Raw genomic sequence first — 13,545 nt, forward strand, 5'->3', positions numbered from 1 at the left:
TTCAAATGTGCTATAACATAAACAATATTTTTCAATGAAATGTTCATCTCATCTTCGTCCACTGCAGAACACATCACGATACTTAGCCACTTGCAACCAGCGAATCCCCTCGACTCGCTTGATGTTGTCAGTCCACATGATGGGGGGTCGACCAACACAGCGCTTATTAGTGCGGGGTCGCCATTCCAGCACTTTGGGACCCCAAAGTCCATCGGCTCATCGAACTATGTGCCCCGCCCATTGCCATTTCAACTTCGCAACTCGTTGAGCTATGTCGGTGACTTTGGTTCTTCTGCGGATTTCCTCATTTCTAATTCGACCACGCAGCGATACTCCTAACATAGCTCGTTCTATCGCTCGCTGTGTGACTTTGAACCTTTTAATGAGGCCCATAGTTAGCGACCAAGTCTAATGAAATGTTGTTCAATTGAAATTGGCATATCAAATAAATGTACATATTAACCTACATATTGCAATAGTATTAGAAGAGAGATTTCACTCCAACCAAAACAACTAAGACAAATTTATATTAAAATAATTTTTCGAGAGGTCAATTTTATCTAGGTGAACTCGGACCAATTTGAACCGGTAGAAATTTATAAGAACTTTGCGCTAGAGTCTTTTCTACATCGTTTTTGCCGAATGTGTGAGAAGCAAAGGCACACAATTATTTATATTGACCTCTCCATAAACACTGAATGTTACGAGCTTAGACTAATAACGTATAGACTCGCAACACCTAACAAAATTTTCGCTCCAAACGTAAGCCACTGTGACTATGTGAGCGTCAGAGATAAGCAATTAATTACCTTCGCTGAAACGCATACAAGCGTACTTATAGTAGCGTAGCGATGCGTCAAGGGCTCCCATTTCTGGGTAAATAAAACTGCTGCGAATCCTGCGACTACGCACTATCTTTGTGGTAATCTGTAGTTACGAGTACGTCAGCGGTTATTTGTCGATGAAACGCTAATTCTGTCCTTTCTAGTACTCGTGTATAGCGCACTAAGGATTTTGATTCGACTTCTGTTCGTAAAAAGGATACTCGCACTGAGTGATGCACCACCAGTAGCTGCAGACACGGCGGCCAGAAGGTATGGAGTCACTTCCTTGCCCTTAATTCCGAGCTTGTTGGCTTCAAGCAAAGCGTTTTGTATTGCATCCTCGATGATATTACCTACACAGAAAACAATCATGAAAAGTGTATCTATATTAATATTATAAAGAGGTAAAGTTTGTGAGGTTGTAGGGGCAATCTGAGTGTGGCCGTGAGAGCCCAGTGGATATCCTCTGCCTCCGATTCCGGAGGGTGTCGGTTCGAATCCGGTCCGGGGCATGCACTTCCAACTTTTCAGTTGTGTGCATTTTAAGATATTAAATATCACGTGTCTCAAACGGTGAAGGAAAACATCGTGAAGAAACCTGCATATCAGAGAATTTTCTTAATTCTCTGCATGTGTGAAGTCTGTCAATCCGCATTGGGCCAGCGTGGTGGACTATTGGCCTAACCCCACTCATTCTGAGAGGAGACTCGAGCTCAGCAGTGAGCCAAATATGGGTTGATAATGAGGATAACTGTGAGTGTATGAGTATTGTGAGTTTAAAGGCTATAGTTTCCATGGGAGTACTCGTAGGTACCTACTGAAAACTCACGGGTGAAACCGCGGCGCATCTGCATCTGCTCATCTACATCCGCACGTAAATTAATATCTAGACTAATAATAATCAATACTACTACTACTACTACTACTAACTACCTATAAAAAATTCAATATTGTTTTTTTTTTAATATTTAAAAATAATATTAAAACTACTGATACGACGCTTTGTGTCGTACTGACTCGCGAATTAATTAGTTTTTTAAAGTATTTGGAATTGCTACATCACTGCCAATCTGCCTATGGCTATGGCTCTATCTGCCTATTATTCTTTAATCTGTGATCACAGGCTATATTTTATCCCCGTATTTCCACAGGATCACTACGTGGGTAAATTATATTCTTCTAAATTTAGATTCTGAAGTACCGAGAAGTTACATTACTACATTGCTGTGGTAAATATCTTCAAAGAGAAACCTTTAAATGTCACCTCATTATATTATACCTTTCGAGAAAGCCCTTTTTTGAAAGGGTACGACCGCTAGGACGCTATTGGGTATTGTATGCAAAAAAACTGTAGAAGGTATGCAAATGGCATACTGGTACGCCCGGGTAATATGATATGCAAATTATAAGTCTTTTTTGTTATACATATAGAATTTGCATATCTTTTTCATTACTTTCTTTATACTCTTATGAAACTTTTTACTTTACGCGGATATTGGTTTTTATGTAGGTAATAACTAGATTTATTATAATACATAATCTTTATAACATCGAAATGGAAGTGACTTCAAAGACGTGTTTCAGTTATTTTGATTTTAACACAAATTACTAAACCGATTTTCATGAAAATGGAATTAATCTGGAAGTATATTCTTTCAAATAAAAAAAAAGAATTATCTAAATTGGTTAATAATTGACGAAGTTATGAGGTAGCAAACATTAAAAAATACATAAGCGTCGCGTTGCCGATGATGATTCTGATAATGATAATTCATAAGTATCGCTATGAATTAGCCAAATAAGAATCATCATCATCATCATCATCATCATCATCATCATCATCATCATTATCAACCCTTATTCGGCTCACTGCTGAGCTCAAGTCTCCTCTCAGAATGAGAGGGTTTAGGCCAATAGTCCTCCACGCTGGCCCAATGCGAATTGGCAGACTTCACACACGCAGAAAATTAAGAAACTTCTCTGGTATGCATATTAACGCACTAGAAAGCGCAGTGTGGTCGGCCCCCCACCAGGTGGACTGACGACATCAAGCGATTTACAGACATTCGCTGGATGCAGCGGCTCAGGATCGTTATGTTTGGAAGTCCCTACAAAAGGCGTATGTTCTACAGTGGACGTCCATCGGTTGATACGATGATGAATATAGAAAATAGAACTTACTATCCATTGCATGTTCCTCAGGTATCGGCACAGCAACAACTATACCGGAGCAAAGTTGCAACTGCTTCGCTGCATGCAATATTCGCGCTGCGTGGAGTGCGTCGACTGCGCGGTTTGGTGCTTGGTAACCCGAGCGAGGCGTGTAAAACGCTGGGAAGTTGTTGGAATCGCCGAAGGAACATACAGTCACTCCTTGAGTTTCCTGTTGTGAAAAAAAAAGTGTGTCAGCTCCGACGCACGAATGAAATTTACTCTTTCAGATCGACTGTCTAGGTGTATGTTGCCCTGCAGCATACACTATGTACGTCTCAATACCCACGCCTGAAAAGTGAAAAGTGCGCAGAATAGGTTGCGCACAAAAAAGTAACGCTGTCATTCGTTCATCGAATTTTACTGCGCATATTTTTTTATACAGGGGGATACATATGAAAAATGGATTCTTAAGGAGTAAACTCCAAAAACAATAAAATTTAAATATTCTTAGAAAATAAAGCCTATGAAAATCACAAATTACGTATGATGATCATCGTCAATCGTCATTATCAGTTTTTTTTTAACTACCGACTACAGGACCAGTAATTCTTACTTTTAAGAGAAGGGACATAAAGCTTAGACCCACCACGCTGCTTCAATGCGGGATGGTGGGCTTAGAGTGATAATGTGTGAGTTTTGTAACGATCACTTTCATAATATATCATCTAATAATCAAGACCATCTCCGGGAGAAATTTTACTGATAATTACTGAGAAGCAAAAAGAAGATGTAAAGAAAGTTATACTAATAAATAAATATTAAAAACAAATGGTACTAAGCTATACGGTAGGTATTAAAAGGATCTCAGATCGCCAAACTGAATTTCATTCCAAATAACTTGGCTATAGCCTTTGCGGTGAAATAGAAAATGCTTTGGAAGTGAAGAGGACTTTCCTATTCGTATAAAAAGGGTCGATGAAAAACGTCTCATACGGGTTGACTGGATGTCAATAGGGATGCCATTGTTCACGGCCAAGCGCTACTTGGCGTCGACTTGTAAGAGACATCAAAGTTAAATACTTACCAAGTACTCGAGAGTCCGTCCAATATCTAAAATTGACTTGACACCGCTACACACGACCAGCGTCTTGCTTCGCCCCAACTCGGTGAGATCGGCTGATACATCCATTGTTTTTTCTCCTTGACGATGAACTCCACCTATTGAGATGAAGCATTTATTTTAAAAAAATATATAAATATTAATAATTTATTTTAAGTCGATATTTGCGCACCAACCAATTCTCTTTGTAAACGTAAACGTTGTTTGTGTTTTCACTTAATTTGTTATGTAAAATTTTGTTATTTTGTTTTTGGTGTAATAAAGTGTTTTTATTATTATTATTAAATAAAATTTAAGTGTCTATCTGTGTCATTTTAAAATAAATGTTTTCTCAAGGTTTTTCTTACGGTTATTTACATGATATTAAAACATAATCTAGCAGTCTTTATATCTGTTCTCTACTCTGAAACAACTGAACCGATTATTATGGGACTTTTACTGGAAGATAGTGGAGATTAATGAGCAACATAATTTACTGTTTTCCTTAGAAAATATTCTAGCAGATTTTTGAAAAACTGAAGATCACACGGACGAAGTTGCGGGCGTCCGCTTGTATTAAATATAATTCCTATGTATACTCCCTTTCTAGCTAAATGTAGTATCATATGGTCCTTTGACCAGAGAACAATATATTTATTTATGATCATTCTACTCAAACGTTTTTTATGGGTTTTCACCTCGCTGCTTGTAAAGACTCATTCGGAATCATATTTATTCTGTGAAAATATATTATATATTTATAACCGAGGAGAGAGTACCCGAGATTCGAGAGCGGAAGGAAGCAAGGTCCGGCTCCCGCGGTCTAACTCCGGCCCAAGTTAGCTACTCTGGCTTCCTCTTTACATTCAATTCGTTCACATCGGTCGTACTCATAAAGCTTTATTATTTAATTTATACCTTTTGGATGTTTCAAGTCCTGCGCTGATTTATTTATATGGTTCACACTGTTACAATAAATCCGAATATGTTTAATGTACTGGAAATAAATAAAATTCGGGCACTGGTTGTTACGTGATGTAATAACAGTAGGTATCCTAAATTAAAATGCATCAGAGTTTTTAAAATCTAATGACAAATTCGCTCCACTGTGATCTCACATAATGTTGAGTGACCATACAGTCTAAGATACAAGTAGACTTCCTACAAAAGTGGAAAACTCTAAAGAGGTACAATAAAATGAACCCTTACCTCTCTAGTACAGGAAATCTAGAAAAAGTAGTATAAGATTTCTAAAAGAATTACATGACTCGAGTCAAAATTTCAAATAAATGTTGTAGGTTTTTTTGAGAGAAACAACTTTCTCATTTGTACTTAAGTTGTGAAATAATTATTTATACACTAATTGCTGAAAAAACACACGTGGTGTCGATGTACTCAAGTTAAGCTTGTTAGGTTGCTCCCTATACCGATGGTTAAAAAATCTCGAGTCATGTAATTCTTTTAGTCATATTTCCTAGATTTTCTTTACGGTTTCTACCCGGTGTCATACTGAAATTCTTAATCGCTCGGCGGCACGTCAGTAGGGTGGTTATTAGGCCACGGCTGATGCCTAATACTAGACCAAACTTGAACCAATTTAGAAAATATATTTACTATATATAATTATTACATATCCAGGATATCTATAAAATACCACAGCATTATTGACAGCGTTAGAGAAATTGTCAAAGTTTTTTAGGTACATACATAAATAATATACATGGTTTTGTTATTGTTTTTAAATTAATTTTTTAATTATATAAATTACTTTGCATTATGTATCTCTTGCAATTCTAAGTACCATAAAACGAATGTTCAGTCGGATTACTTTCGATTTCAATTCAATTGGATTATTAAAAAATTCAATTTTAAAAGCTCAATATCGAAAACCATTTCAAACCTATATTAAACCGCACGTAAAATTGAAACTAATAATCGTTTGATTCAAATTAGAGAGTACCACTGTTTAATAAATAATATGTGGAGAGGTGAAACTTTCATGAAATTTTAATTACAGGTTAACCGCATAAAACATTGTACAAAATACGTAAAGCGTTTAACTCAATCACCAGTGCCGTATAGTGGAATGCTTGTGAATTTTAGCACGAATGAATGCGAATGAACTCACTAGCACCACATTCAATTAGTCCGCACGAGTTGCGTGGTGAATGGTGAATGAATGATGAAATTAATAACAAATTCCGCGCGACCCCCGATCCCAATATCAAACCGCAAAATCTCGTGAGCGAACTGCAAACACAATCCGAATTTTGTCCGCATAAATCTTAGAGCAATTCGCTTAACGATTTACTGGAGAGTCAGCGGTTTCGCGATTTGGAATAAGAATTCAGCGCCTTGTCATTGCGTAACGGTGAATAACTTTATTACAACTTAGCTAGCAAATACACGGTAGTGAGTTAAAAAACCTGACTTTTGGTTTATAATCAATTATTATCCGTATTTTGATGATTCCATACTATCCATATATTGTATGTTTTTTTTTTTTGGAAGTGCATGATACGAAACCGATATTTAACGTGGGTTAGTAACTCACGATTTTGGGGGCGTCCGGACTGATTCACTCAGGACACGGTTACCCTCCTGAATGGTCCAAGTCTCATAGTCTCAAGTCTAAGCCGAGGTCCGAGTCTCATAGGAGACGCCCTTAGAAAGTCGTTAAGTCCTCTATCTTTATTTCAGCTTTCGAGTCTCATCGATGCTTCTGCGCTCGCCCAAACCCCTCGGTGTTGCTGTGGTCCCACATGGAGCCATCGGCACTTAAATCGGCAAAATTGAAGCTTGACATCAACGTAATCCATATTTTCAGTTTAGGTGACTGACAAATACATATGCATGCCGTTGCCGAATGAATAATTGAACAAAGTGAAATCAACCAGATTGAACACACGTACAATGTGATTTGTGAAGCTACGAGGGGCTCATAGTCTCACAATATTAAGATTCAACACAAAGGGTTTTCAGCGGCAAAATTATTCAAGAGTAACATCGCCCTAGCTGTCTCCTCGCACCCAATATTTCATATTTATGATGCTGCATCGTACTGTTGTAAGTGAATGTAAATCTTTTCGCGAATAAATTACTATTATCTGTTTTAGTTTGATACAGTTTATTTTTAGGATACCAACCAGCCAGACAACAAACCGTCCGCAAATTAGCTCAGAGACTATTTTGTACTACAAAGCTTAAATTAAGCATAAGTATGAACGTTACACATGCCGACAAATTTGTTAAGTTTTGAAAAATATTTTTGTAGGAAAAATACATCATCATTTAAATGTAGGGCCAAGTAATTAGTACTACTACTAGTTAAACGAGTAAAATATATTCATTATAGGGTAAGTATCTGGATAGGTCTTTATAAATATTGTAGGTGTGTGAACACAATTTTTAAATTTATACCCGTTTCTGAAATATTAAAGTTTAAAGATACAAGCGCAAAACCGATGGCTTTATGTTTTCACGGGTCAGGGATTTAATACTACCGACTTCGTAACCACGACCTGTTCTACCAATAAAGAAATAAATATTTTCTTGTTGTGAGGAATATTTCAACAATTCTTTATGTTGGACTTTCGACGGCTTCCGTGGCGCAGTAGTATGTGCATTAGATTTACAAAAGTCCGGGTTCAATCCCCGGCTGGGCCGATTGAGGTTTTCTTAATTGGTCCAGATCTGGCTGGTGGGAGGCTTCAGCTGTGGCTAGTTACCACCGTACCGGCAAAGGCGTATCAATAAGCGATTTATCATACCGGTACGATATCGTGTAGAAACCGAAAGAGGTGTAGGTTTTCAACCTCCTAACAAGTTACTTGTAGCTCCCTTCCATATTAGATTGCATCACCATTTACCATCAGATGAGACTGTAGTCAAGGGCTAACTCGTATAGAATAAAAAAAATGTAAAAACCTTGTCTATACTAAAAGTTAATATCAATCATTGTCAGCATACTTAACAGCCCTCATAAGCTTAAGCCCTTAACTTCATGTGAAGAGATATGGAACTTGGACCTTCCACGCTACTGCTATGCTTGTTGGGGGGTTTAAGGTAATAATGCTAAATTCTTTGACGATTAATCGTATACTATTATATTTTAATGATGATGACCGAGACCAACAACCAATTTTAATTGAATGTTTCTTAAAAAGGAATGAAATGTCAATATTTCATACTCAAACCCAGGACCTTCTAATCCGAAGCCACATAGGCTAACCATTGAACTAACGAGGCAGTTAATAACAACAGAATCAGCAGTTTGTAGATAATTGTTGGCTCTACGCTTCGTAACCTCGTAGCTCTCTGCTACGAAGCTAGCTAACAGCTACGATTAACATTTAACTAAACTGCTACGTTGCGCTCAGAATAATTGCCAAATCTAATTGCTATGATAATACTATGAATTACAATTGTGCTCGTATTATAGACATTTAGCATATTTAGCATTCAGTAATTTCAGTAGTTTTGGGACAATCCTTTTCCATTGATGGATGGATCGATTAATTATTATTGTTTTCTAATAAAATAATATTAATTTTCATAGATTACCTAATTTCCCAATATTTTTTTTACATTAGATAGGCTAGCACTTGGCTGTAGTCATGCTTGACAGTAAGCGATGATGCAGCATGGTCAAACGCGCTTGCCTATTCATGCCCTTTACTTAAATATATCCATGTTGTAAGTGGTAGGGAAAACAAAAGCTGGTAGGGCATTCCGTAACTTCGCAGTGCGAATCAGGAACGAAGATCCGAAACACATCGTACGCGTCCAATGGACATCAACTACGTCTGTAGGCGTCTGCGATGTAGCAGTACTACGGTAGAAAGGTGAACTAGATCAAAAGGCGCACTCTCTCTTTTTTACCAAAAGTTCCTGGGCGCACTCTCTCTTTTACACCAATAGAAAACCACGTTATTTGTGAGTGGCATAAGCTTTTTGTCTGATGGTAGGCATCGGCCGTGACTAGTTACCACCCTATCAACAAAGACGTACCGTCAAGCGAGTTAGCGTTCCGGTACGATGCCGCATAGAAAAATAAACCTGCACCTTTTCCAATTTAGCTTACTTCCATCTTAGATTGTATAGTCACTTAAGATCAGGTGAAATTGTAGTCAAGGGCTAACTTGTAAAGAATAAGAAGAAGTTTCTTTACAAGTTAGCCCTTGAATACAATCTCATCTGATGGTAAGTGATGATACAATCTAAGTTAGAAGCAGGCTCACTTGTTAGAAGTTAAATGCAAAATCCACACCCCTTTCGGTTTCTACACGACAATTTCTAAATCATTTAACGGTACATCTTTGCCAGTAAGGTGGCAACTAGCCACGGCCGCAGCCTCCCACCAGCCAGACAAACCTCAACAGGCCCAACCGGGGATCGAACCTAGGACATCCGTTTAGTAAACCTACTGCGCATACCACTGCGCCACGGAGGCCGTTATTAATTAATCTGACACCTGGCTCGAATGATGTTTGTAGGTACAGTGCTTGGTTCGTTGTGTTTTGTTGCCAGATGTCAAGTTAATAAAGTAGGATTATAGTATTTACCTATGCCACCCGTGACAAATACTGGTATATCACTGAGCTCTGCAGCTATGATAGTGCCAGCTACAGTCGTTGCTCCGTCTTGTTGAGCTGCTATCACCGGAGCTAGGTCTCGTCTAGACGCTTTCACAACACCTTGCGCTTGGGCGAGGTATTCCAGTTGTTGTGCTGTTAGACCCACAGTTAACTGGCCTTTGAGGATAGCGATCGTTGCAGGCGTAGCACCCTGAAATAATGAATCCTATCATAATCATTCAAGTTAAAATCTTGACAAGCCTTAAAAAAAATTCAATAATTCAAAATTCATTTGTTTCAAGTAGGCTCAGTTTACAAGCACTTTTGATACGTCAGTTGACTATTTGTAAAGATTCTACCACCGGTTCGGAAGGCAGATTCTGCTGAGAAGAAACCGGCAAGAAACTCAATAGTTGCTCTTTTAAAAAAAATCATACAATATTATAATATACAATTGATGACAACATACAATTTCTTATAATTTTACTTCCTGTGTGAAGGTGGAAGCTGATCCATCGGCCTCCAAGCATCTTTATCGTTAAGGAACTCATCAATGGTGTAGTAACCTCGACTTCGCACTTATTCGTATTAGCAGTTAAAAGTAGTGACACCTTATGAGCCAGCTATAGCTTGGCAACTTCGTTCGTAACACTACCGATGGCTCGCGCGGGCCGGGGGGCGTGTAGCGATGAATGAACCCACGACTGTTGTACCTCACTTCCCCGCACGCACGATTTCACACCCGTCGCCCGCGTACCATGGGATTGTCTTGCCAGACTTTACACACTCAAGTAGCGAGGAAAGAAATTACAGTTTGTGCGCGGGTGACAGTTGCCTTATGACGTTCATAATACGTATTATGAACGTCATAAGGCATTATCATGAATCGCAGCAACTTTCAAGAACGAAACAAACTGTCACCCGCACCATGCTACAGCGCACAAACTGTAGTGTGTCAAAGTTACTTGACCTGTCGCATGCCCTCTGTCCTGTCTACCGGTCCCTATTTTGTCGGTTCTTGAACGTGAGTCAAAGGACAAACACAGAGCATCGTGATTATTGGCTCGAGTAGAGCACTTTGTGGGCAGACAATACATTATAACGAGGAGCAGCGCAAGATACATAGTGTGGAGGACCCATTATGCAGACCAACGTCGATTATTCTGCATACCCTACACTATTTTTAAATTTGGCACCACGCAGGTGAAACCGCGTGGCTAGTCTAATATAAAGAGGCATTTTTGTAAGATTCTATCAACGACACTATAAGCAAAAGTAGCACTTTAGCACTGGTTTTATATACCTATGTATATCTCTTACATTGTAAAATGTAATCAGTCCTACTTCAGCAATGAGCAGCTTATTATTAATAGATTTAATCCCCGTCTGTCTGTCACTAAGCACCTACGCAACATGTATGTCATCGAACTGGATTAGAGAGACAAAATGCTTTCACTCAATTAAAGCTGAAATAGCGTGTGTCACAAAGGTAGTTTGCACTGTGGTTTGGTTCTATACAGTTTAACTGTTTTGGTACGTCGATAGTCGACTTAGGAAGAGCCAACTAATAATACAATAGTTTCCAAGCTATGTATCTTACAAATACACTACATGTAAGAATAAAAATTGCACTGTAGTATTATTTAGTACTAAACTCGTGAAAAGTATACCATAACTTGCCCAGGGGTACGAAGAATAGTTGTACCAAGTTTCGTTAAAATCCGTCGAGTAGTTTTAGTTTCTATAACAAACATACAAACAGACAGACAGACAGACAAAAATTTTACTGATTGCATTTTTGGCATCAGTATCGATCACTAATCTCCCTCTAATAGTTATTTTGGAAATATATTTCATGTACAGAATTTACTTCTCTACATATTTATTAGATTGCTGTAGTACTGATCTGTTGCATTTGCCTCGGGTCTGCCGCCTTTCCCTTCTCGTTGGTTCAGCGGTTAGTCTATGCGGCGAGGTCGTCGATTCGAATCCTGGGTCAGGTCATGGAAATACCTTTTGAACTTTTCTGTCTTCTAAGGTATTTTCATTAAAAAATCTCAGCCCGGTGTTTTTAAGTTGGTGGTGTTACACCACGTGTCTCAGAGAACACGAACACAGTCCCGAACGGACACTATCATTAACCATGCTCAAATGCTCCAATGCCAACAGCATTGGAGCATTTGAGCAGCAGCTAGATGGGTTAAAGCTCCATATCCCCTCCTATAAGGAAGGAGGCCAGGGCCTGTAAAAGGGCCTGGGCTGTAAAATAGGTTGATAATGATGATGATGATGACGACGATGATGATGATGATGATGATGCCGATGATGATAATGATGATGATGACAGCTCTTTTATTCCACTGCTGCTGAAATAAGCAAGACATCCCCAAACGAGTTGTCACACAAAACTGTACTACTCCCATTGTATATATTTATATATGATTAGCATATAAATTTTTCTAAAGCTTACCCGTTTCCGAATAATGTCTTCAACCTCTCGAGCCGTTTCCAAATTGCTCGGATAAGGCATCCCGTGTGTAACAATGGTCGATTCCAACGCAACTATCGGCCTTCGGTCCGCTTTCGCTTGGCTTACTTCCTCCGAGTACACAAAGGGTGGAATAGAATAGCATCTTGTATGACGAGAAAATGCAGCCTTCTGCGCTCGCCAAATACGGCCTAATAGAAGCGACATCTTGATATTGCCGATATGACAGGTCTCTGAAAAGAATCTATTGTAAGCATGTTTGTGCTGGCTCATATCATCGATTTATCCGATCGGCATTTTGGAAAGACACTGACAAACACTTAAACTAGTTAGATATCATTTTCCTTGTCACCAGTTGAATACTACTGCGATTATGATTCTAGAGGACACCAGCGACGGCCTCCGTGGAGCAGTGGTGTGCACGGTGGATTTACAAGACGAAGGTCCTGGGTTCATACCCCGTCTGGGCCGATTGAGGTTTTCTTAATTGGTCCAGGTCTGGCTGGTGAGAGGCTACAGCCGTGGCTAGTTACCACCCTACCGACAAAGACGTACTGCCAAGCGATTCACCATTCCGGTATGAAGTCGGGTAAAAACCGAATGTGCTGTGGATTTTATCCTCCTCCTAATAAGTACCATCAGGTGTGATTGCAGTCAAGGGCTAACTTGTAAACACTGAAAAAAAAGACTTCGTCTGCGTATTCTCGTCGGCGTCGCGTAAATTCACGAACGCGGGGTTCGCTAAAACTAAATTTGGGAACCATGGATTTTTTCTTGGATAAAAGTCATCTATGTGTTGATTTATGGTATAAATCTATCTTTATTCTAAATTGCAATTAAATCGATTTAGTAGATTCGGCGTGGAAAAGTAAAAGTGAGTAAACCATACAGGTTATGGTTTACTCACTAATAGTATTTTTTTTATTGAGAAATAATACAACAAGGATTGTATGATTATCTAGGTGAGCCTGGTTTGTATAATTATTAGGATAAGTTAGCTTAAGTTCCTTATTTAAAATCTCAATAAAAAAAATGGTTTACTTTATGGACGTACAAAGATTACATTTGGCAAGAAGGTACTTTATAGATAGTAGAGCTCCAAGAACAGATTTTGCGAGAGGGCCGGATTAAGGAGGTCTAAGGGCGGACGAAGTCGCGGACGTCTGCTACTAATCTTATAAAAACGTGGTAGATTGCAGAAATGATTTATACATCACGTGACGTAACCGGATTTCGATGAATTATAGCAGCCATTAGTGCTCCAGTGCACTCTAAAACTAAGTCTCACTTGCGAAAAATTAAAACCAGTCTACGCTAGGTCATATTTCACTGAAACTGCTGAGTTTGCTCATCAAACCCCGCTCTGAGGCTTTGCTACTGACGAACGCCTCTTATAAGAATAGC

The 13,545-nt window shown here is 38.8% G+C and overlaps 1 protein-coding gene across 3 annotated transcripts in view; it reads right to left on the reverse strand.

Moving 5' to 3' along the window:
* The window catches only part of LOC112053771 (uncharacterized), a 221,968-nt gene that overhangs the window by 181,513 nt on the left and 26,910 nt on the right, over positions 1-13,545 (reverse strand). For all 3 annotated transcript variants that reach the window (XM_052891611.1, XM_052891610.1, XM_052891609.1), the window contains exons 2-6: positions 12,124-12,374; positions 9,642-9,864; positions 4,063-4,196; positions 3,006-3,207; positions 1,046-1,177 (exon numbers count right to left, since the gene is read on the reverse strand). In XM_052891611.1, the coding sequence (XP_052747571.1) occupies positions 1,046-1,177; positions 3,006-3,207; positions 4,063-4,196; positions 9,642-9,864; positions 12,124-12,348 (916 nt within the window). In that variant the 5' untranslated portion in view covers positions 12,349-12,374. The remainder of the gene's footprint in view (positions 1-1,045; positions 1,178-3,005; positions 3,208-4,062; positions 4,197-9,641; positions 9,865-12,123; positions 12,375-13,545) is intronic.

This window comes from Bicyclus anynana, chromosome 4 (assembly GCF_947172395.1).
Source record: "Bicyclus anynana chromosome 4, ilBicAnyn1.1, whole genome shotgun sequence".
Classification (NCBI taxonomy): Eukaryota; Metazoa; Arthropoda; class Insecta; order Lepidoptera; family Nymphalidae; genus Bicyclus; species Bicyclus anynana.